Here is a 24,833-nt window from a genome sequence, read left to right as displayed (position 1 = left end):
ATGCCTCATTTGATGGTGCTTTCCAGCTAGTATGGCTCTGTCCACTCCTCCCCACTGTGCAGAGAGGGGCAGTGACGCCGGGAGGGGTATGTGTTGTCAGGGGTCGCTTGTGGGGTTAGAGCCGGGCCTGGCATGGGAACTCAGGCGGCCAGGCCCACTCCTTTCCATTCTCACGTGCTTACCTGCCCTCTGCAGGGAGCCTTTCTCCTGCCACCACCACGTCCCTCATTTATTGCAGATCTGCTGTGTGTCAGACTCCATGGTAAACATTTTACACGCATGATCTCATTTAAAACCAAGTCAGCACCTCTCTGGGCCAGATGTAGGGATGGATCAGAGGGGAGGCCTGGCTGGGGCAGGTGACCTGCTGGGGGCTGGCCCTCAGCTGCGGGAGGGGCTGGCCACATCTTTTCCCTGGAGCTGCGCCACTGTCAGCTGGCTTGCTTCTGAGCCGTAGCCTTCGGACTACGGGGCCTTGATGCGGGGAGCTGCTCCTCAGCTCAGGGCCTGGCAGCCACACTGCCTCTTGGCATTTGAGGGCTGCTTCCTGTCTCCTTGTCCCAAAGCCACCACTGCTGCCAGGACTCAGCGCCAAGCAGGGGGCCAGGCGGAGCTCCTGGCCCAAGCTTGGTGGGCCGTGGTGGTGACAGAGGAGGAGGCCTTGGAGCCACGTGGCTCCTGCGCACAGGGAATGGAAACTGGGGTGGCTGCCAGCCTGGCAAGGTCTGCCCTTGTCTCTGGCTGGGCTCCAGGGTCAGGGTTTGCAGCAGAAGGGGTGTCTCTGAGCACCTGCCGGTGTGAGGCCCTGCCCTGCCCCTGGGCCAGGACCCGGAGGCCAGAGGCCAGAATCATTCATCACCTTCATCTTCATCATCATCACAAAGGTACTGCTACTAATTGTCCTCACTGTCTGTGCTGTGGGCTCCCCAGCTGGGGTGGCCGTGACATCACTGACTTGCCACTGTCCGCCCAGCAGATCACAGCCCCCCTCACCCACTACCTCCCAGACCTGCCAGCTCAGGGCAATTTTGGCAAATTCTTCCTCACTCACAGTGGAGTTGCACCTTGAGGGGAGGAGGTGGTTAGGTTCTGAGACAGCACCTGTGGCACAAACCACATGTGGTCCAGGTGATCCCTGGTCATGCTCAGCCCAGGGAGATGCTCGTGACATAAGAGGCGTGCAGTAGCTGGCCTCTCCAGGCCCCATCCCTTGCCCACCTTAGTCAGGGCAGCTAGTCATTGTCCTCCTGTTCCCTCTCTGTCCTTCTTGCCCATTTCCTGCATTATGACAAACTAATGCTGGTCACACTCCCCACACTGCTACCACTCTGTTTGTGAAACGTGGGTGATCACTTGAACGTTCCATTGAGTACCATTCCATAGTCTGGAAGCTTCCAGAGCTTAGATCCGTGGTTCCCAGCCCTGGCTGCACATTAGACTCACCTGGGCATCTTTAAGGAAATCCTGCTGCCCGGGCTCCACCCACTGAGATTTGATTCATTGGTCTGGGGTGTGGCCTGGGCGTCAGTAGTTCTGCCAATTCCCCCAGATGATTCTATCGGGCATCTGGGGGTGAGACCCACTGCTGTAGCTTCCTGGAAAAGTCTACTGTGTGTTTGGTGGAAAAGTTGAGGTCAAGTTGGGGGGACCAGAAGAGCCAGGCCAAAGAAGGTGGGAGAAGAAAAGGCCACCCCTGCTGTGGGCTGGGCTCAGGAGGGGATTTTCCCCTTCATTACCTCGTCCCATCCTCCCAGCAGCCCTTTGGCTTCAGATGCAGAAACTGAGGCTTGGAGGGCCTCTGTCACCCAGCTGGGAAGGGCCTGGGCTGAACTGGGGCCCCAGGTGTTTCACTGCCAAAGGTGGCCTCTACGCCACTTTGCAGGGAAGCTGGGTGACAGAAAAGTAGGGTTACATTGGGTTTGTTTCCTTTTTTTAAACTTTGTTTAAAAATAATTGTTATGTGATTATTACTTGCTCATTGTAGTAGGCAGACATTCTGTGCAGAATTAGCTTTCTTTTTCAGATAGGGAAATCAGGAAAGTTAGAAAATATCTAAAAGTTTAACAAGAAGGAATTGCCTACAATTTCACCACCCACAAACAACTCTCTAACAGCTGGGTGCATTGCCACCAATGTTTTGTGAGCACATATTCTTTCTCACCTTTAAAATTACCCTGAACCAGTTGTTCTCTTGGTAGGGACTTTTCTCCTTAAGGATGCTCAGCCACTGGTATTTTTTTCTTAGGGATTTCTTCCTGTTTACAGGCAGGGGATCAGAGCAGGGATCACAGCAGAGCCAGGAGTTAGAGACAAACTGTCCTGTGGTTCCAGAATGCTGCTCCCAGCACTGAACTCACAGGCTCCCTTCGTGAGCCCCTGAGACTCCCAGGCACACTTTGAATGACGGTCATGATAATCATGGCAGCAAACGTGAACGCTTACATAGTCCTTGCTGCAAGCTTGGACCATCCTAGGTTCTCTGTATATTTCTCAGAGCAACTCCACAAGATAGTGCTACTACAATCCTGAAGCACGGGGATGTTCAGTAACTTGCCAAGCTTACGTGGTTTGAGAGTGGCAGGACCCAGGGATGCTGGCTCAGGGGTCTCTGCATTTACCCACCACACACACCACACTGCTTCTCCTCTGAGAAGGATTCCTGCTACAAATGGACTGGGCCTAGCAAGACCTCAGGAACTTTTCACTCAGTACCTCCCAGGGTGTGGGGCCTGCAGAGGTTGTGACCCTGGGACATGGGGCCCAGTGGTCATCCCAGATAATCTCTCCAGCTGGTGGAGGCTCTCCACTGCTGGTGCTACTCCTGGGTCTTTGGCCTGTTTGGGGAGTTCTCATGCTGCCCATCTGGGGCTTGCATGGCGGGTGTGCCTGCTGAGGACAAGCCTGGCAGTTCTGGGCTCCATCCTCCAAGGGCTCCTTCCTCCTGTCTGTCCCCAAGGCTGCAGCTCGGGAGGAATTAGCTTTCAGACTTTCCTTGGCTTGGGCCCAGGTCTTGGCAGCCCAGCCTCCAGCAGAGCTCCTATGGCTCGGGGCTTCCACATTAGGTTTGAATTAGATGGAATCTCAGTGTCTGCAGGCTTTCATACCGGCCATGCTGACTCACGCTTCCGTGGTAGTGGGCAGCCTGTGTGCCTCCTGCGTGTGTGTCGTCTCTGTGTGTGTGTGTGTTTGTTGCCTGCCTGCACCTGTGTTGTCTCTGTATGTGTGTGTATCATCTCCGTGTGTGTGTGTCATCCCTGTGTGCGTGTCATCTCGGTGCACCTGTGTCTCTGGTTTCCATGCGTGTGTCATCTCCATACATGCCTCTCATCTCCCTGCATGTGCATCATCTTTTTTTTTAACAGCTTTGTTGAGATATAATTCACATACCATGCAATTGGTCCATTTAAAGTGTACAATTCAATGAATTTTTATCATTTACACAGAGTGGTGTAATTATCACCACGTTCAGTCTTAGAACATTTTCACTATCTCGAAAAGAAGCCCTGTATCCTTTAGCTATCACCCTCCTAATCCATCACCCCAGCCCCTGGCTACCACTAATCTAGTTTCTGTCTGTAGTCTATAGATTTCCCTATTCTGGACTTGCTTATAAATGGATCATAGAATATGTGGTCTTTTGTGACTGACTACTTTCACTTAGCATAATGTTTTCAAGATTCATCCATGTTGTAGCATGTGTCAGTACTTCATTCCTTTTTATGGCTGAATCATATTCCATTGTATGGTTATACCACATTTTGTTTATCCATTCATCTGTTGATGGGCATTTGGATTGTTTCTACTTTTTGGCTGTTGTGAGTAGTGCTGCAGTGAACATTTATGTAAAAATTCTCGTGTGGACATATGTTTTCATTTCTCTTGAATATATACCAAAGAGTAGAATTGCAGGGTCATATGGTAACTCTGTTTAATATTTTGAGGAACTGCCAGACTGTTTTCCCAAGTACCTACACCATTTTATATCCACACCAGCAGTGTATGAGGGTTCCAATTTCTCCACATCCTTGTCATCCTTGTTATTATCGGACTTTTTGATTCTAGCCATCCTAGTGGGTGTGAAGGGGTATCTCACTGTGGTTTTGGTTTGCATTTCCTTAATGATGAGTGATGTTGAGCATCTTTTCATGTGCTTATTGGCCACGTGTACATCTTCCTTGGAGAAATGTTTACTCAGATCCTTTTCCAATTCTTAAATTGGCTTGTTTGTCTTTTTATTATTGAGTTGTAAGAGGTCTTTATATATTCTAGATACTAGTCCCTTATCAGGAGAGCAGAGGCTGGTCTCGCATGTCTTTTTGCACACCCCCACCCCCATCGAGCCTAGCGCGCAGTAGATGCTTCATAAAGACATAAGGGAGGGAGGAAGACATGATTGACATCAAAGACATAATTGAGGGAGCAAGGAATCTGGGCCACCTTGAAGAGTCCTGGCAGGAGTGGTGGTCCCAGGATGGGGGATGTGTGGGGTGGGGCTGGCCCCCTCACACTTGTCATGAATCAGAGACAATGGCCCAAGATGACCCATTAGAGGGTCTTGTCCCCTCAGGTTATGTGGGTGTGGCTTCCAGTTGAACTGACTTCACCAGAAACACGGTGGGCAGGGACAGGGGGAAGGATTTGAAAAAAACCCAATCCCTGGGCCCACCCTCCCTTGATTATTGGCTTGAGCAACTGGGAAGAAGATGGTGCCATTTGCTGAGATGGGGTAGGCAAGGGGAGGGGTCAGTCTGCTCTAGAGTTTGAGGTGCCCAGCAGAGGCCCAGGGTCTCTCTCAAGGAGGCTGTTGGACAGTCCTGCAGGGAATTCTGGGAGAGGTCAGGGCTGGGGATGTAGTTGGGAGTTATCTGCAAATACATGGTATTGAAAGCCGTGAGACCAGGGGAAATCCCCAAGGAGCATGTGTTTGGCTGGAGGAGCTGAGTGAGACCAGGACAAAGGAGTGATTGCTGGCTCTGGCCACATGAGGTCTTGGGTGACCCTGACGAGTTTCTGGGGAGTGGTGGTGGCTCTAGAAGCCCCTTTGGGAGGGTAGAGGAGAGGCATGAGGCATGGAGGTGGAGGCTGAGTGTAGATAACTTTCTACTGTGGAGGGAAGCAGAGACCTGGAATAGCTGGACAGGGCTGGGAGGGAGGGCGTTTCACAGATGGGAGGTCCTTGAGTGCACGTGTGTGACAAGGAGAGTGATCCCAGAGAGGGAGAGTGTGCTGATGCTGGAAAGAGGGAGACTAAGAGCTAAGTCTTTGAGGAGGGGAGGGGGAGGTGATCCTGAGCGCAGGCTGCAGCGGGAGGAAAGGAAGGGCACAGGTGTGGGAGTTCAAAGTGATGGGAGCATAGGGGAGAGCCTGCCTCATGGTGTCTGTTTTCTCCCGAAAAACAGAAGAGAGTGAGGTTGGGGGCAGTGCTGGAAGTGGAAGCCCCTGGGAGAACTGGCATGCAGACGCAACAGGGAGGTGCCGCAGAGTCCCCAGCCAGCATCCTGCTCATGTGAGAGTGCTGGCCACTGATTTCAAGTGAGAGCAGTGGGTACCATGTGCATTTTCTCCATCAGTGTGCAGACGTGGAGTGGGTGGCTGGTTGGGTTGAACCAGGGCAGAGGCTTCTCTGGGAGAGTAGGATAGAGGGAAAGCGGGGGAGAGAATTATGGGTGTTTGCAGGAGAATTACTATGTGTCTAGACCAAGGAGTCCCAGGTGGTGAGAAGGGAAGTGAGGACTTGGTGAGGGGACTGACAATGATAAAGCAGTGGGGTCACGTGTTGGAGGTCTTGACATTTGGTAATGGCCGGAGCCAGTGTGCAAGTTAGGTGAGCAGGACGGTAGGGGAAGGGAAGGAGAAGCCCACGGCCGAGTCTTCTGAGGTTGTAGCAGGCGATGTGGTCTACAGAGGGGGTGTGGCTGGCCGTGGCTGAGGATAGAAGTGGGTTGCTGGGCTGAGGGTGGACCTGGTGGAAGCCATTTCTGACTCTCATGCCACTCCCTGTTGTGCGCATCGCCCCAGCCTCCACTTGCTGGGTTTTCTTTCGTTTCCTACAGTGGAACAGTTTCAAGCTGAATTTGCTGGAAGCCCAAGAACCTGAGACACCACAGCTGGCAGTAAAACCCTCCAAATGGAATTTCCAGGACAGGTCGGGCCCGAGATTGCACTCTCCTTGGGAGGTGGCACGATGGTTGGGTTGGAGGGGGCCTTCTCTGCTTTTTTTTCCTCTGGGGGTGCCCCACAAAGGCTGGCCTTGGAAGGAGAGGAAGAGGAGACTTGGCCTACCCCTGAGCTGGCTCAGTGGGAGCTGCCCTCTTGAAATGGGCCCTCCTTCTGGGCATTCGACGAAGGTTGGTGAATCTGACGACGTAGCAAGGGGGCTCAGGATCCCGCTTTCCCAGAGGGCCTGCAGCTGTCTTCTCAGAGCTAAGCCACTTGCCCCTGCCTGGGCCGTGGGCTGGGTCCTTGCTGCTTGTCTCAGCACCTGCCTCAGCACAGATGGAGCCCTGCCCTGGTCCAAGCCTAAACTTCAGCGCCGTCCAAGGACACGTGTTCTAGTACTTGGAGATCTCTTCGTATGGCCTCCCTGGGGATCTGTTTGTTGGCTCATTGTACCCTCACCTGCCAATTTACATGCAAATACATGCAATTTTAGAAAAAACACATTTATACATATACATGCACACATTAAAATACTAAAATAATATGGCTTCAGTTATCTGCTGCAATATTTGGGACCTCAGGCTGATGATAGACAGCTGCCGGTGACCAACTGAACTTGCTCAGTTATGACCCATGGCAGGACACAAGCTGATTTCTAAGCCAGCACCCACCTCCCCTGTTGCCGTGCAACCCTGTCTCCTTCAGGTGCCCTGAAGTTACACTCTGGACTTGGGGGCTTCCCCTGAGGGGAAGCAGGACTGGAAAACCTCAGTCAGTGTGGCCTGGAGGCCTCCGGATGAAGATGCAGCAGAAGTGTCGCCTTTGCAACCAAAACAGTGTCACAGCCATATTGGAAAAGTCAAACAGCTCCTCCCCATCAGCCACTCAGCTCTCGGGAAAGGCCCCTCGGAAGCAGCCGTAGAACAGAATCCAGACTCTGCTGAGGGCGGCCAGGCTGGATGGGCGAGTTTCCACTTGGAGAAATCGCCTAGGGGCCTGTATAGTGTGTGGCTCAACTGGATGTGATCAGCTATTGTTATTGTTTTTCTTGCATGAAGAACCTTTCTAGTATATATTTCCTGCTTATTTATTGTTTCCAAAAGAATAAGGTGAGGGTGAAAAAAGACATGGCTGACATGTCTTTTCCAGGCTACCACTTATTTCGCCCCCTTTTCTTGCTTTCTTATACAGAAATTTGATTTGATTATAGTGCTTTAAAATTAGCCACCACTTTCCGTAAACATCTCCTCAACTGAGAGATGGGAGTAATTTGGCGAGGAGGCAGAGCCAGAGGGTTCCCGTTGCCAGTCTGTCTGCCCTGCCTGGTGCCTGGTTTCCTGGCCAGGGCAGAGCTGGAGGGGATCGTCAGCCAGATGTCTTCTGGTGTGGATGGGGAAACTGAGGGCCGTGGGGGAGGGAGTGGCCCGGCCTGCCTTCCCATTTCTTCTCTAGGAGGAGGGTCTCGGGCCGAGGGGGCACCCGGGCCTGGACAAGAACTGCCTATCAAGGCTGGATGTACGCACAAAATGGATGAGGAAAATCCCTGGGGAAGTTCTGCGTTTGTTCTCTGAGGGGGCTGGTGGAGTCCACTGTCACAAAGAGGTTTGAAACTTACGTTGCAGGTTGCATATTACAGGGCGTGGGTCTTTGCCCTAAATTTAACTGGGCTGGGGAAATGGGGATTTTTGAACTCTTCCCTGGGGAGAGGCCTGTGAGCGGGGGCACTGGACCAGACCCAGGAATCCTGGAGCTTCCGCTTCTGGTAGAGAGGAGCTGGGGTGTGATGAGGATGGTGTGATGAGGGTGGTGTGTGGGAGCCTTCCAGGCCGGGTGGAGGGTCACCTGGGGAGTCTACTCCTTTTAGGGCTGTGTGCTGAAGTGTCTCCTCTGTTCTCACGTGCATGGTGGGAGGTGGACTGGCTTCCATGGGGGTGTTGTGCCCAGAGGTGAGAAGTGAACATCCTGCTTGCTCTGTAAGACCAGAGGCCCAGGGATTTGCAGATGGGACTATGAAAGGAAAGTTTCCTCATTCAAGTGACCCCCCAAGGGCAGAAGCAGGGCCTAGGGGTGACCTGTGGTAATATAGCCTAGTGGTTAGGAGCCACACAGAGCTGGGCTCTTGTTCTAGTGCTGTCACTTACTTGCTAGGTGCCTTTGGGCAAGTTACTTAACCATTCTGAGCCTCTGTTCCCTCATCCGTGAAATGGGTCTAATATTTGTGCCTACCTCATAGGGTCATTGTAAGGATGAAATAAGACATATAAATACATGTGGTAGATACTGTTATTAAAATCAGTGATAATAAGACTGTTTATAAAGGGTGGGAGGTAGGGAAGTGTGTTTCAGCTCAGTAAAACATTCTGAATGTCCCTATGCAGGATAGGTTACATCTTGAGGGAGGGAGCTCTCTGTCCCTAGAGGCATCCAAGTAAAAGTTAGAGGTCCCCTAACTGGGGATGTTGTCCAGGTACTGAAGCCTCAGACTGGGGCAGGCACGGTGATCCTGAAAGGTCTGTGTGGTCCATGATTGTGGACAGGGAGGGGTGGGCTGGAAGGCAGTGCCTTGCAGCCCAGCCCTGGGCCATGTGGATCATTCCAGAACCTGCATTCCTTATATGAAGCACTGAGATCTGGCGGCCACAATGAGGTAGGGAATGCCAGCTTTTGAAGAATCCTCCTTGTACAGTTGGTTAACCAAGTCTCAGAACAGAGGAGGGCCATGGTTCAGTGTGTGGGGTGGCTGAGTCTTCTGCCCCCTGGTCTGGAGAATTCTCCTCTGCCGGGTTGCTTCCAGAGGTGTGATGGGCAGGGCCAGCATGGCTACAGCCCTCCGTGAGCCTGGGTTTGTACAACTTTAGCCTGGATGAAGCACAGCCCTTCTGAGTTGTGCTGTAAGGGTGTCTTGCTTTGCTTGATCCAGAGGGGCTTGAATAGGGCGAGTTGGGGTGGGAACAGTCCCCCTGGGTATCAGACGGGGGTATGGAAAGAGGGATGGAATGGGTTGGGGTGCGTGTGGGGCTTGGTTCTCACAAGCTCTCGTGGCAGCCGAGCTGCAGTAGCTTTGGGGGTGTGCCCTGGGCCCTCCTGTCCTACAGCCCTTGTGTACCCTGGAAGACAGGTTTCCTTTGGGGGCAGTGGCAGAGGCCCTTCGATTTGGCCCTCACTGGTTGTCAGGTTTGGGCTCAGCCTCTGCGCATGAGCCTGAATGCCTCCCAGTCCCCACCCTGCCCTCCATGCTTCCGTGCCCTTGCTCGGGCCCCCTGCCTGGTGTGTCCTTTCCAGCCCAGGTGGGTTTCTTTTGCCACCTTAACAGTTTCTTCCTTCCAGTGCAGTCATCACCCTCTGCTGGCCTGGGGGTCTAGCAGGGACTGCCAGTCCCAGGGTGACCATGTGACTCAGGCTGGACCAACACAGTCCTCCCTTGGGCTGTTGCAGATGGGACTATGAAAGAACCTTCTCCTTGTCTCTGGTGGCAGAGCGGAGATGTGCCTGCAAGAACGGGCTGCATAGCCGTGCTGGGAGAATGCAGCTGACAGAGGGTGTGGAGAGGACGGGTGGAGAGGGAGCTGAGGGCATGGAGTCCCTCACTTCCCGTGCCTGCCCCTGCCATCGTTTCTCATGGGGCCAATACGCTCCCCTTTGGGCTGAGAGGGTTCAAGTTGAATTTCTGCCCCTTGCAACCGGGAGCCTGGTGGGTACCTATCCTTCAGGCATATCTGCCATAGCACCTAGCACAACATTTGGCCTCCCTCTCCTCCTCTGTGGGCCCTTCCTCCAGGTGATGAGCAGCTCACAGCCAAAGGCTGGGCCTTATTTGTCTGGTTCTCCCTGCCCTGGACACATAGTAGGTGCAAAAGTAAAAAGGGGGAAGTGCTTTGAATGAAAGGATGTGCGCTCAATACAAGATGTGACATTGACATTTTAATAAGCAGACCAGAACTTTTGCAGATAGTTGAGTATCCCCTGATAAAATGGTTACCTTGGGAAGCCCCATACTTATTCCAGTAATGCTGCTGTTTTTCCCTAGAGCATTTTTTGGCCTCCTGATTGAGTCTGTTTATGAGGCGCAGAAGGCAGCCACCTTGACTTTGATCCCAAATGGTGTTTGCAGTTTGATCAACAGATTTAAATGGAAGGGATGAGAAAGAGATTGGCTGCTGCTGGGAGGTTCCAATGGTGTGTGCTCAGTCGGTGTTGGAAGGGGATTCGTGAAGAAGCCACCTCCACATAGGCTGAGGTGGGAAAATTGGTGGCATTTAGTTGTATAAAGTAGTGGCTGCTTTAAAAAGAGGCGGCTCCTGTTCAAACGGAGAAGTACCACTAGATTTATAAAAACGCTTTCTTCAGTCTCTGCCTTGTGTCTGCAGCTGCATTCCCGTCTCTAGAGCAGTGCTGGTGTGCAGGAAGGATTCAATAGATATTTGTTGAATGAGTGAAGGAATTCATAAATACATATTTATTAAGGATTGCCTACTATTTTCCAGGCACTGTGGTGGGTGGGCTGGTCTGACTTTACAGAGCTGATGTGTGTTGGGGGCTGGGGGCCTGAGCAGCCGCTGGTGTATTCACACACATCTGGTTCTATGTTTCCTTGGCCCCTGTGATTATTGCCTTCACTGGGGGCTAATAACGCATTTGCTGGGTTTGGCCAAGGTTATATTTTTATGTTTTTATTTCCAAGGCCAACACCTGATTTTTTTTTTTTTTTTTCGACTTTTTTTTTTTTTTGCCCCCAAAGCCACAGTAGATAGTTGTATGTCATAGCTGCACACCCTTCTAGTTGCTGTATGTGGGACTCGGCCTCAGGATGGACAGAGAAGTGGCGCCTCGATGCGCACCCGGGATCCGAACCCGGGCCGCCAGCATCGCAGCGCGCGCACTTAACCACCAAGCCACAGGGCCGACCCGAACACCTGATTTTTTTAAGGGAATATTTTGATGCAGGCAAAAAATTAGATTAAAAACAGAGTGTGCGCGCCTGTGCGCTCCTGTGCGCTCTCCTGGCTCGTTTATCGTCAGCGCACATCAGCTGCCCTCCCTGGCGTGCGTGCACGCATGCTTGAAATCTGGAATAATAACACTTTGTCCTGGAGTAGGGAACCGGCACCCGCCTGAGGGATGATTCACCTTTGCCCATAGGATTTCCCCTCCTGTCTGCGGGTAGGTAAAGGCAAATCTGAGTGATAGCGCTTCAGGGTGGAATGCGGTGTCCTGGTGTGTGTGAATGCGCGCGCGTATCCTTTACGGCAGTGGCTGTCCTGCCTCCCCCTCCCCGCTTTTAAGCACTGGGACCCTTTGTTTAAATGAAATGTTATGTGGAACCCCATGAGTGTACAACACAGTCAAGTGGGGCTGCTTTGCTGGAAATGAGCATGGGCCCCTTGCTCAGTTTCCTGCCACCCCTCCCACCTCCCTGCTGGGGTCCCAGGGCTCCCCAGGTCCACGGGGAAGAGGCTGCAGCCCTGTGGTCACACGTTTGCATTCACAGATGCTCACCTGTTCTGTGCTGTGTATTCACGCCTCTTCTCTCTCCTCTTTCTCCTGCCCGCTGCGCCCCTGGTCAGGCGGGCCTCATCCGCACTGACAGCACCGACTACTTCATAGAGCCCCTGGAGTGGGGGCAGCAGGAGAAGGAGGCCCGCGGGAGGACGCACGTGGTGTACCGCCGGGAAGTCATCCAGCGGGAGTGGGCAGAGCCTGGCGGGGACCTTCACAATGAAGGTAGGCACTGGGCAGGTCCCCAAGCTTTACTTGTGTCCACACCTCTGGGGTGTTTTTAGGTCACTTCTGACCTCACCCTCTCATCTCCCGGCCTCAGTCTTCCCTTCTGTAAAATGGGACCAGGTCTACCTACTGCACCAGTAGAGAAGCCCCAGTGGGTTTAGGGGCTACTATAGCTGGCCAGAGTTGGGGACCACAGGAGCTACTTGAGCCCCCTGAACTGTGGTCCTTAGGACTCCAGAGGTCTCTGCGGGGCTCAGCATTGCTTTGCAAGGCTGTTTCTCTGCCAAGGCAGAAGGTGGAATGGCTGCAGTTAGCTCTTCCCCATAAAAATCAGCTCAACCCCTGGGAGCCACGGGAAGGAAGTTCTTAGGGCACTTGTAGGGGACTGCCTAGTGTCAGGGCGTCAGGGTCAGTTTTGTGTCCAACAGGCGATTTTTAAATCCTGCCTCCAACACTGTCTACTGTGTGACCCTAAGCAAGTTACTTAACATCTCTGAGCCTCGTTTTCTAATCTGTAAAGTGGAGGCGATCATTGTCCACCTCTAAGGTTGTGTGCATTAGTTGTGGTGTACATAAAAATCCCAGCGTGGAGCTGGGCACGTAGTAGGTACTTGCCGAGTGATTGTTCTTGCTGCAGTCTTGTTACTAGGGTGACTATTGCCAGGTTAGGGTGACAGCCCCTGAGAGCAGGGCGTCCTGCACCGCGGTGACCAGCACAGGTGCCTGCACACCAGCGGTACTCAGGACCTGTGGCTGAGCCAGTGAGGCAGTGGCTGTGACGTGTGCTGGTCCTGGGCCCGGGGCCAACTTCATAGTTCAACTTAGCTTTGTCACGAAGCCCCTTTGGCCAAGAGGACAGGAGAAGGCCTGGGTGGAATCTGGCCCTGAGCGGACCACACCCTCCCATCAGGGCCCTGGTGGGGCTGGGCATTGCGTGAAGGAATGCCTGGAAGCCAGTTGTCCTCCACACAATGCCTCTTTTGAAGCCCCAGCTGCTCTCCCGGTGTTGCTGTAAGAGAAGCCGTGGCACCAGGAGCCAGCTGAGTGCTGGGTGGCTCTGCAGGCCTGGGGTGGGGTGGGGGCTGGGCCGGGCGGGCCTCGAGGGCTGGGCTGGATTTCAGCAGCACAGTGGTGACTGCAGTGGGAACCAGCACCCACCTGAGGGGTAGCTGACCTCAAACGCGGAGCTGGTGGAGCTGGACTTGAGGCCAGGAAGGCTGCGTGACTCCCTGCTGTCAGGCTGTCCGCTGGAGCTCCTGTGGGCCTGTGGGTGATGCCGCGCCCTGGCCATCTGTGTCCCTCCTTAGAAAGAAACCTATGACTCTCACTCACTCTGTTATTTTAAGGCCAGCAGCGGGTCTGAGCCCAGGGTGTGGAGAAGCGTTTCTGGGTGTGCCTGTCTCCACGTAGCATTCTTCATTGGGACGAAGGGTTTCACCTCACATCTTTGGGTGTGCTTCTCCCCACACAGAAGGGCCTCAGAGCCTGGCCAGCCGGTCAGAGCCTGCCCAGCTGCCAGTAAGCCGGCTTCTGCGAGGTCTCCCTCAGCCTGAGCACCTTCCCCGCTCTCTGTCCATCCCTGTCCTGCCCGGCTGTCAGCCCAGCTCAGATGTCCCCTCTCCTGGACCCCTCAGCCCCCTGGATTTCTCCGGGGACTGTCTCCTTCTCCCAAACAGGCTGGGGGTCCTGGAGGACAGATTCCAAGTCTTAATGATCTTCCTGTCCCTCACGTGAGCTCTGCTGCCCACTGGGATGTGTCTAGCTTTCCTCGAGGAAGGAGAGGCGGCATCAGAGGACCCTTCAGAGGGATTTTCTAGCTGAGCTGTGGCCTGTGCAGGGGCTCCCTGCCACCTCGGCTCCACTGTGGAGGGGTCGGACGTGCACCAATGAGGTTAGGGGTGGAGGGGACTCTCCCCCTTGGCGCTCAGGGTATGGTCTAGGCTGCTGCTTCCTGAAGAGAGCATGCGTGCACCCACGCACACTCACCTACACACACTCACCCACTCACATACAACACATCCCCACACACTCACACAAACACCTCAATCACACACAGTCACACACTCACACTCATTCACACATACTAATACCCACTCACACAGCCACATATCTCACATACCTACACCCACACTCACCTACATACACTTGCCTGCTCACATATACTCACATACCCACACAGTCACACATCTCACACACTTACACTCATTTACACAAATACCCACTGACACACACACCTCACAAACCCGCACTCACACTCATTCACATATGCTAACTCACACCCCCACAGTCACATACCTCATCCACACAGTCACACACCTCACACTCACTCATTCACGTATGCTGACATCCACCCACACCCCCCACAGTCATCACACACCTCACACACTCACACTCATTCACATACACTAACAACCACTCACATCCCCCACAATCACATACCTCACACACACTCACACTTATCTACACACTAATACCCACTTACACACCCACATACAGTCATACACCTCATACACTTACACTTGCCTGGTCACATACACCCAGTATCCACTCACTCACATCCCCTCACACTCATACAAACACACGCTCATACTTACACACACCCTTGATGGTCCCCCAAAAAGAGTTAAGCAATTCTTTCCTCAAGGCCTCTGTGAGAAATCTAAACTGTTCAGAGTCCGGAGGTGGAAATTCCCCTGGCTGGATCTCCAGGTATGAGCTGGCCCTTGCCCCAACCCCTCAGGGACTCCCCTAGGGACCCTGCCTTGGCCTTGGAGGCTGTGCCCTAGACGCTCCCATGCTCCTAACGCTGCCCTTTCCTCCCTCAGCCTGTGGTCTTACTCCCCATAACCCCCTTCCCACCCTCCAAGTCCCTCCTGAGAAGGGAACTGGATGCCAACGGGCCATGTGCATCTGTGGCCAGAGTTCCGGCTCCTCAGCTGAGGGCTCGGGTTGCCAGTCACCAGGGCAGCTCATCCCTTCAGGGGCAGCCTGCTGGCTGGGACTTATGGCTGCTGCTTCTTTTTTTAAAAAAAAATTTGAGATAAAATCCACCATTTGAACCATTTTAGGGTATACAATTCAGTGGGTTTTTTTGTTTTGTTTTACTATATTCACAGTGTTGTGCAACCATCACCACTATTGAATTCCATAACATTTCCATCACTCCCATAAAAAGCCCTGTACCCATTAATTAGCAGTCACTCCCATTTTCCCCTGCCCAACCCCCTGGCAACCACCAGTCTACCTTCTATCTCTATAGATTTGCCTGTCCTAGACATCTCATATAGATAATCATCAATATGTGGCCTTTTGTGACTGGCTTCTTTTACTTGGCGTGTAAGGTTCATCCGCGTTGCAGCATGTGTCAGTACTTCACTCCTTTTCATGGCAGGGTAATATTCCAGTGTATGGAGATACACACTTTGTTTATCTGTTCATCTGTGATGGATATTTGGGTTGTTTCCATTTTTTGGCTATTATGAATAACGCTGCTGTGAACATTCATGTACAAGTTTTTGTGTGAACATATGTTTTCAATTCTTTTGGGTATATAACTAGGAGTGGAATTGCTGGGTCCTATGGTAACACTATGTTTAATATTTAGGGGAACTGCCAAAGTGTTTTTCAAAGCAGCTACACCAGTTTACATTCTCTTGGGGCTTCTTGGGTGGGCTCACTGAAAGCCTCCCAGAAGCCTGCTGCCCCCGACCCCACCCCACATTGAGGGTTACCTATTTGTGGCCTGAAGGATGAGAAACACATAGAGGAGGGTGTGGTTGGAACATCTCCAGGAGTCTATGGCTGATGTCAGCAGGCCCTCCCCAATTCCCCTCATTGTTTTTGTGGAGAGAGAAGTCTGGGTGGGCTCTGATAGGGTGTGGTAATGGGAGAGTGGGAGACCCGGGTTTACATTCTGGGCTTTTGCCTTTATATTGCTGTGTGACCTGGGATGAGTCAGGTAACCGCTCTGAGCCTCGACTTGGCAGGGGGAGCTGTGAGGGGTCAAGTTTCACATTTCACTTGCAGTGTGTGAACCTTTGGGCCCTGCTCCCCTGTTGGGAGTGACTGTTATTTCTTCTCCCCACTCCATGGGGAGAGCCCTTGCCCCTTCTCCTCCCCTCCTGGGGCTTTTCTCTCCTCCCTCCCAGGAATTTGTCTCTGGGCAGCTGCACTCACTGTTGGGTTCTTGTGCAGTGTGACCTGCAGAGCGAGGCACTGGCCTCAGGGCAAGTGATGGGGACACCGGCTGCGCCCTGCTCGCCAGGCCATGCATCACTCAGAGGGCTGGCCGCCCTCTTCTGGTTTCTCCAATGGGCCAGTGGCCACACACTTAAAGGTTTCCAACCCTCCAGTCTAGTGCTTCCCTTCCTTTTGCAGTATAGGGCCACTAACTAAAGGGAAATAAAACGGAACAGTAGCACTGAGTCCCGTGGTTCTGTTGCCCTGCCCTCGGATTTCAGTTCCTGCAGTACCCGTGTCGACAGAGGCTTAGAGGCAGAACATGGATCTCTGCAAATGTGCTCATAGATTTGTTACCACACAAAATTGGGGTTCTTTTGCCCAATTTGCATAAAAAAAGCCAATTATCATGGCATCAGCTTTTGGGACAAGAAATGTAGCTTTATTTTGCGAAATCAATCTGCAAGGAGACGGGGGCATATGCTCTCAGATCTGTCTCCCCGATCCAGGGCTTGGGGCATAATTCATGGGATGAAGGGCAGGGCGGTCTGAAGTGTGGAGATGGATGACTGGAGGTGGGAGAAGTGAGGTCATTGATGATCTGCACAAGCATAGTCGAGCTTCATGGCTCTTCATAGGACACATGTTCACAAAATGGCTGTGTCACCATGATCTGAGGGTGGAGTTTTCAGCCCCTTGATGTCAAAAGGGTCATTTATTGGGTATTTGCACAGGCCAGGTTGAGGGATTGGTGGTCTCAACTGGCCTGAACCAAACAAGGGGTCATTTCTCAGTTTATGAAAAGCTACTTTTAATTACTCTGTTGATAAGATGGGGTCAGTTGAACTGGTCCTAGAGGGCCCATGGTTACATTTCCACCCACTGCCACCTTTGATTTTTACAGCAAGCTTGCGGGGCAAGAGATCAAGGATTATTATCCCCATGTCACAGGAGGGGAGATGGAGGCCTAGAGAAGCGAAGGGGCTTGGGCTAGGACACACAGTGAGACAGGACCAAGTGGGAACTGGAACCCAGGCCGGTTATCACTTTCCTCTTATTGCCTCAAAGACTTAGCCATGCCCTTGTGCCAGGAAAAGGGTTTGTGCCCACAAATTATCCAGTATGGAGCAAACCCTCTTGCTGCATTCGCTTACAGAGGCAGGAAGGGGGGCACACGCGACAGGGGTAGGGGCTTATTGGTGGGCAGCATCAGGGTGACGGCCCCTCACGTGAGTCTGACCTCGATCTTTTCCCATCCTCGTTCCAGCCTTTGGCGTCGGCGACCTTCCCAACCTGCTGGGCCTGGTGGGGGACCAGCTGGGCGACGGGGATCGGAAGCGGCGACATGCCAAGCTGGGCAGCTACAGCATTGAGGTGCTGCTGGCAGTGGACGACTCGGTGGTACGCTTCCACGGCAAGGAGCATGTGCAGAACTACGTCCTCACCCTCATGAACATTGTGAGTGTCCCCGAGTCCTGGGGCTGGGGCCTAGGCAGGAAGCTGGGTGGGAGCCACCGATATTGGTCTGAATGGATGGTTTCTGTTGGGCCTGGTGTTTTCTGGGTGGCCTCAAGGAAGTCACTGCTGGCTCCTTAGCCCAGCTGGACAGCGGGTTTTGTGGTGAAACAGGCCTGAACTGGCCTGATATCCACCCCAGGTGGCAGCCTGGTCTCAGCTGTACGTTCTTGTGCTGAGGTGCTCACAGGCCATCAGCGCCGGCCCCTGGCACGCTGGAGCCTGCGGATGGTAGATTTTGGGCTTGGACACAGTCAGAGCCTGGGTCAGGCATGGCCGGGGCCTCGCTTGCCTTGGAGTTGAAGGGACTTCCCTGAGGCTCATCATCTGGAGAAAATGTCTGATCCCAGGCTGGGGAGACTGGCCAATGAGCTGTCCGTCTGCTAGGGGTGATCCTAGGCGCCCAGTGTGCGCCTTGTGTGTTCAAGGAGACCAGACAGGCAGGGACAATGAGGGTCATGGGCAAACTTTGAGACTGGTGAAGCAGAGAGCCCATGTCCTGTCCCAAGTGGGTGGCTGCTACCCAGCTACTGCTGGTGGTTCTCATGCAGAGATGCAGGGCTCTTCTCACAGAAAGGCCAGTTCTTCTACAAAAGTCAGAAATGCTGATGTTTTAAGTGTTTTTTTTAAAAAACTTTTTATTATGGAAGATTTAAATCCAGGTGTCTAAGTGAAACTCCCAATTTTTAAATGTTGAAATAAAAAACCACTGTGAATGCTGAACAAAACATATCTACACACATTTGGCCTGTGGGCTACAAGTGGGCACTCTGAGCTAAGGAGACAGAGATGAGGGAGGCCAGAAAGGAAGGAGGGGAAAGTGTTGGCGGTGTGCCCTGCACTGTTGCTCTTCTGGCAAGAGGCCTTTGTCAGAGGGGCCTGCAGCTGTGGCTCCAGGAGGATGGGGACAAGTCTAGCTGCAAGTGGGACCTGCGGTGGCAATCGTGCAGGCCCCCAGATGCTGGGGAGGATGGGAAGAACCCCAGGACCTCGCCTAGGAAGCTGGGTAGAGGAGTGGCATGTTGGGGCCAGGCCCAGCTCAGCATGCCGGGGCGCTGAGGAGTCCAGTAGGAGGAGGCAAGCAGTGGAGTGGATGGGCAAATGCCATGTCAGCAGGAGATGACAGGGCAGGGCCCTCACCACTGAGTCCCTGCGGGTGACCTAGCTTGGCGGCTCATCATAAACGTTGTTCCGGAACACAAGAGCTGAGAAGGAAGGTATATACACATGGTGGGTCCCGAAGAATTCAAGTGGGGCCTCTTTAGAAGGCCAAGGTTCCCGCCCCTGCATGGGCCTCCACTGGCCTTAGGATTAGGGTCCCCTGACCTGTAAGGAAACTGGCTAGCTGCATTCTCCTGAAGACCAGAAGATGACTGCAGGTGGGCAGGGCTGGGATAGAATCACGTTGCACTCAGTGTAACATGGATGGTTCTTGAAGGCTATGATGGACCTGCAGCCGATCACAATACTGCACTTCCTGGCTAGGAGCGCGGGCTTCGAAATCACACAGTCTGGCTCTGCCCCTTCCTGTCTTTTGACCTTGGGGGCAAGTTACTGACCTTCTCGAGTGTCCCTTTCTCCACTTTTGAAACAGCATTAACCATACTTACCGTGCACGGTTTTGGGGAGGGTTAAATGGGGCGTACAGTGCAGAGCCTGGTACCTCACAAACATAGCATAGCTCTCAGTAAGTGGTTGGTGATGATAACGATATGACTTCCATGAGGTGAGTGGTAACACTTTTCTGGGAACCGAACAGTTGATGAGCAGAAATGTCAACCCCACAGTCATGCCAATCCCCCTGGAAACATTTGTAAGATAATGAAATAGCACGATGCTGCGTGTGCTGTCTGGGGTCCAAAATCGCGGCCACACAGTAGCTGAGGTGGCTGCTAAGAGGGCATGTAGCCAGCCCTTATTAGTTGTGTGACCTTGAGCAAGGGACTTGCATTGCTTAGGACTCTGTAGGTTGCAAATGATGGAAAACCAACTCAAATTAGGTTAAGAAAAACAGGATAACTTATTGGCTTATGAACCAACTTGTGGTAGGGACAGGATGGATCTTGTTGTAAATGTGATTGGTACTAGAGGCTTACATGGACTCTGTTTTTAGGTTCCTCTCTTTCTCTATGACATCTTAATTCTCTCTGACCACCTTCTCTACAGGACAGATTCTTGGCCATTAGCACCATGGAGCTGGCTCCTATCGCCATAGCTCCATGGCCAGAGGCAAAAGAAGATTCCCCTGCAGTTCCCAGGCAAAAATTCCTGGAACAGGACTCTGACTGGTCTAACTTTGGGTCACATGACCACCATTTGGACCAATCACTGTGTGATGGAGAAGGAGATAGATTTTTTGTAAAGGAGGAGAGGGACTGGACACAGACATGGCCACTGGAGAAATTGTTCTGAGCTGGATAGACACCCCAGTTGTGTTTGCTACAATATTTAACCCCTGAGAGCCTCCGTATTTTCATAATAGTATCTGTTCTTGGGTTTGTTGTGAAGGTTAAATATGTGTAAAGTATTTAGCGCACGCCTGGCACATAGTGAGTAGTCAAGTATTGTGTCCTGTCCTTCTTATAGCCATATTGTTTGTCTTTGTATGTGCAGATAAGAGCTTCTTTGTCTAAGTCTCTGAAGGTGAGGTCCTCGAGGGTGAGGACTTTGTCTTCTACTTTTTTTGAACCCCAACAGCACGCAGCACAGTGCCCGACACCTGGTAGGTGATCCATAAATATGGAAGTGATGGTGTCTGTGGGAGGAGCAGGGAGCCAGTATCTGCTGAGGTGGGAAAAGGGGAAGGCGGCAGATCCAGCCTTAAGAAAAGAGCAGGGGCAGAAGTCAGCTCCAGTTACAGGAGCTCCAGGGAGGGAAGGGGCTGCCAGAAAGTCTGCCCCTTGCCACCTCTTTGTTTGGATACTAATTCTTCTATCCCTTAAGTAGTCTGTGGTTTGGAACTCAGAGCAAAGGCTACCATGTGGGGCTGTGTGAGAAAGAGAGAGGGAGGAAGGGAGGATGACTATGAATATGAACACACCACTTTGCACTTGACCACCCAGCCAGACTCTATAAATCACTGGACAACCCAAGACCACACAGCTGAGGACTAATCCCATTAGTGGGAGAGCTAGGTTGGCCCCTGGAGCCAGCAGGTGGAGACCAGGAGGAGGAGATGGAGAGGGGAAGGGGAAGGGGGAGACCTTAGGAAGCCCTTGCGAGCCGGGAACTGGGTCCTGGGTCCAAAGCAGAGGCTGAAGAGCCCGGGAGTGTGAGCCAGGCCCTATTCACAGCCCCAGAGTCCTTCAGTTTGCTAAAAGATAATTTTCAGAAAAAGGTAAAATCATGACTTGTTCAGAAATGAAAACGGGTGTGTGTTTAAAGATTTTGCCCTACTCACTAATCAACGAGGGAACCAGGCAGATGTCACAACCTGTTCAAAAGAGAGCCCAAAGAACAGAAATATGTATAGATCAGGAATTTTGAAATGAACGTGCAGGTAGAGACAAAACTGGCTTTTTCCGCAGGGTAGAAGGGAAACCAGAATTTGCATGTCTATAGGCAGGAGTTTTGCATTGCTATCAGTAATCTTTCTCGCTCTGGGTTGTAAAGGAGCTTCTGTAGCATCAGATTCGGGTAACACTGAAAGGCCTGCTGTGGACAATGGGTAGTTTCCATTGAAGTACAAGTTTTTATTCTCTGAGTTTGAGGCCTGGGCTGGGTCCCAGGTAGAGAGCGCTTTCCATGGATGACAGGGAGTCTGTGGCACATCTGACTTACCGGCTGTATCCTCCCTCCTGGACCTAGAGGGGGGCAGCCCTGCTCAGGACACACCCTGGATTCTGGCTGTGTGACCTTCCTAAGCAACTAAGTGGTGGGACCTCCCCCCGACCCCCGACTCCCCAAGAGCTGCCCTCGCCGCTGCCTCTCCCTGTCTGGATTCTGGCTGGGGAGTGGGGTGTGGAGAGAAGGCCTACGGTCGGGCGTGGTTGAGGGTGGGTAGTCTGAGGAAGACCACAGAGCTCTCTTTCCTGAGCCATATGCTCCATTCCTTCTTGCGTCTTGCAGAGAAACTCTGCTGTCTGGGTGTCTCCACTGAGATTCCGTTGCTCAGCTTCTCCTGAAATGTCTCTTGGTTGGACTGAGTGTGAGCAGGTGAGCAGGTTCTGGTGGGTGGAGCAGACTGCCTGGAGCCCCGCTCCCCAGCTGGCCTCACCCCCAGTCTCGGCTGTCATTCATTCATTTGTTCAGAGCCGGGTGCTGTGCTGCCTCAGCGGGCCCTCCTCGCTGCTAGGCATTGGGCAGGGTGGGGGTGGGTGTTAGTCAGGGCTCTGTGGTTGCAATGACAGAGACCCAGCTCACACTAGCTTAAGCCAAAGAAGGGATCCATTGGAAGGAAGCTGCAGGACAGGGCAGCTCCAGGGACCACAGGGACTAGGGCCTCAGGTCCATTAGGACCCTCTTTCCCTCTCTCCCCACTACTTATCTGTGCTGTGAGATGTAAACCAACAGGAGTCAAGCTTTCTCCCCATGATGGGAAACAGGGCCACTGGCAACCCCAGATTCCCACACTTCCTGCTCTTAGGACCCAAAGGCACAGGGTCTTTCCTGCCCTCCTAGGGAGGATTGGCCTGGGTTGGGTCATGTGGCCCTCCTGGACTAATTGCTGTGACTGGAGGGTTGGCTCAGGCCCCCCAGGTGGAGCTCACTGCTGCGTGTGTGGTGAGGTGGAGCAGGATCTGTTCCTGGAAAACAGGCAGTGAAGCACACAGACAAAAGAATAACTTCCACAGAGGAGGGCTCAGAAGGAGTGGAAAATGTGGTCCCTGCCCTCAGAGCACGTACACTGCTGTGTGTCCACAGACAGTTGCAAATGACATCACTGTAGAAATCAGAATTGTTTTTGAGCAACCACTGGGAGCCAGACTCCTTATAAACGTGACCTCATTTACTCAAGTCTCCCAATAATCCTGATGTTCTTACGCAGAAACTGGGGTGCAGAGAGCTGTCTGTAACTTGCTGGTCTCCCGTCTGGTCAGCCGTGGGGCTGGGATCTGAGCTCTGCTCTGTTGACTTCAGAGCTTCCTTTCTTCCCATGGCCTCTGCACAGAGTTCTGTAGCCTCATGCCAGGTGGTGCTATCCATGGTTGGTGACCCAGGTGTCAGGGAAGAAAAACAACTTTTCCTCTACCCTCTTAGGCTCTGTTCCTGAGGACCTGTGATTTAAACTAACTAAAGACAAATAAACAAGAGAAAAAACAGAGGTTATTTACGTGTTCAATGTGCATATCCATGGAAAGGCTCAATGATGGATAACTCAAAGAGGTGGTTAGAATTTGGGGCTTATATACCTAGTTTGATAGGGGAAAGAAAGAAAGGAGGGAGAAAGCCTTTATGAGAAGGACAAATAGATTTCTTTAGGAAAGACAAATGGCTTTTTTAGGAGATCAAACGGGAAATAAGAAAATTTATGATGATATTTGTTTATGTAGGTGCAAGTGGTCTTTCCGCCTTTTTTTTATGGCCATGAAAGTTCCCTGGGGAGAGGATTTATGGTAGCTCGCTTCCCAGAAATTGCTGCTTTATCAGATAAGGGAATTTCTGAGAAAGCTTCTTTCTGCATCTGTTGAATCTCAAATGTCTTCAGCTTAAAATAATCTTTATACCAATTCTGCAGTTCTGACTGGATCCCTGCACAGGCCAGGAGTGGGACCTCAGGAGTGAGGAAATGAGTGATCATGTGTGTGTGTGTCCTGGAGGGTCCACGACCCTGTGCCAGTCCCTCAGGTCCCAGCTTGGGGTGGACCACTGTGTGCCCTTGGCAAGGCCCCCACTAGAGCCAGTAACTGGTCTAGTCCGGGCCCCTCTAGAGAGCTTCTGAGAGGACCAGCTCAAGTGACCTGGGGGGGTGGAGGGCAGCTCTTTGGGGCCATGGAAAAGATGAAACCCACCTCCGAGGTGTAGGGTTGAAGGCAGCGAAGTTAGGAAGGGGATAGGGAGGGGTGACAGGAACTTATTCCCCAAGCAGAATTTGGGGGCTTCCCTTGGAGACTGGAAGAGGTCTTTCGATGGATCATACAAGGAGATATTTTTTTCCGTAGAGCAGAGTGTACTTTTGAAGCTGGGTACTCCAAAGGCTTGTCCAGACTGAGATGTGATTAGTTCAGAAGGGTCTCGTTAAATCCGTCAGATCTGGAGCTGTACAAGACCGTGTGGATGGTGGTGAGGAGTGGGTGGGAAGTTCTGCTAAGTTCTTGAGGTTCACATTGTGGTGCCCAGTTTCCTCCCAGTCCCTGATGTCCCTCCCCACGTTCTTGGAACTTTACTGTCGAAGGAAGGTAAGCCGATGACCTGTTCCCGCTCTTTTGACCTCTGACCCATAACTCAGCCTTGGCCAGGGAGCTCCTCAGCATCTTCACCGAAGACTGTGCCATGAGGGGCTGCCTTGGGGCCTGCTGTGCCATAGTCTTGGTTCCACCTTCCTTCCCCTCACAACCTACCAGAAAGTAGGTGAGGAGGAGAGTAAATGTCTTCTCAGAGGTTCCACAAGGCTGTTTGAGGCTGGATCTTCTGCTCATGGCTGGCTTGCCCTTGTGGATGTGTGAACAGAAAGGGCCTGGGGATGCATGAGGGGTGCCGTTGAGGCAGAGCCTCCCATGGGGGCCTGCTCCTCTGGGGGAGAGAGGCTCACGGGGCTGAGATGGGCTGCGCTGAGGAGCTGTTGCCTTGCAAACCTGCCACTGCCACAGAAGGAAGCTGGGCGCTGAGGGGTTCTGACTTCCCAGGGTGCAGAGGATAGCCAGCCAGAGTTCTGGCCCGTGGAGGTGAGCGGATGGGCGGCCGACAGCTCTCCCTCCCAGGGGACCAGCAGCTCATCCTGTCTATTGTGTCGGAACTTTTATTTGGCTAGGATGCTTGAAAGCGCTAATTCCCGTAGGGGTTTCATGAAGCCAGTAAAAAAGGTGTCCCTTTGCTCTTCCCTCGGAGTGCCTGCCTGCCTGTGACCATTTCTGATCCTGATTTCCGGGGCCGGGGCTGGCCTAGCGAGATCGGAGAGAGGAGATCTGGTTGGTCCCATTGTGCTAACCCAGGGAGGAGGGGGCAGAGCCGTTAGTGGAGCACTCAAAATGATCTGATCAGGCCCTCGTCACTGCAGCTCCCAGGGGTAGCTGGGAGAATGAGTCAGGGGCATCCTGCCTTTCCTTGTTCTTTTTTGTTAACTTGGGGACGTGCTATAAATATTCATGCAGCTCCAG

At 52.6% G+C, this 24,833-nt stretch overlaps 1 protein-coding gene across 4 annotated transcripts in view; it reads left to right on the top strand.

Annotated features, from left to right (window-relative positions):
• ADAMTS14 (ADAM metallopeptidase with thrombospondin type 1 motif 14) overlaps nt 1-24,833 on the top strand; it is an 80,124-nt gene that overhangs the window by 14,849 nt on the left and 40,442 nt on the right. For 3 of the 4 annotated variants that reach the window (XM_087432065.1, XM_004427020.3, XM_087432064.1), the window contains exons 3-4: nt 11,724-11,880; nt 17,330-17,520. In XM_087432065.1, the coding sequence (XP_087288191.1) occupies nt 11,724-11,880; nt 17,330-17,520 (348 nt within the window). The remainder of the gene's footprint in view (nt 1-11,723; nt 11,881-17,329; nt 17,521-24,833) is intronic. The other variant, XM_087432066.1, reaches the window with a different exon arrangement.

The sequence above is a fragment of the Ceratotherium simum genome, chromosome 6 (genome assembly GCF_057802395.1).
Source record: "Ceratotherium simum simum isolate JZ-2026a chromosome 6, ASM5780239v1, whole genome shotgun sequence".
Taxonomy (NCBI): Eukaryota; Metazoa; Chordata; class Mammalia; order Perissodactyla; family Rhinocerotidae; genus Ceratotherium; species Ceratotherium simum.
This window is presented reverse-complemented; position numbering and strand designations above follow the sequence as displayed.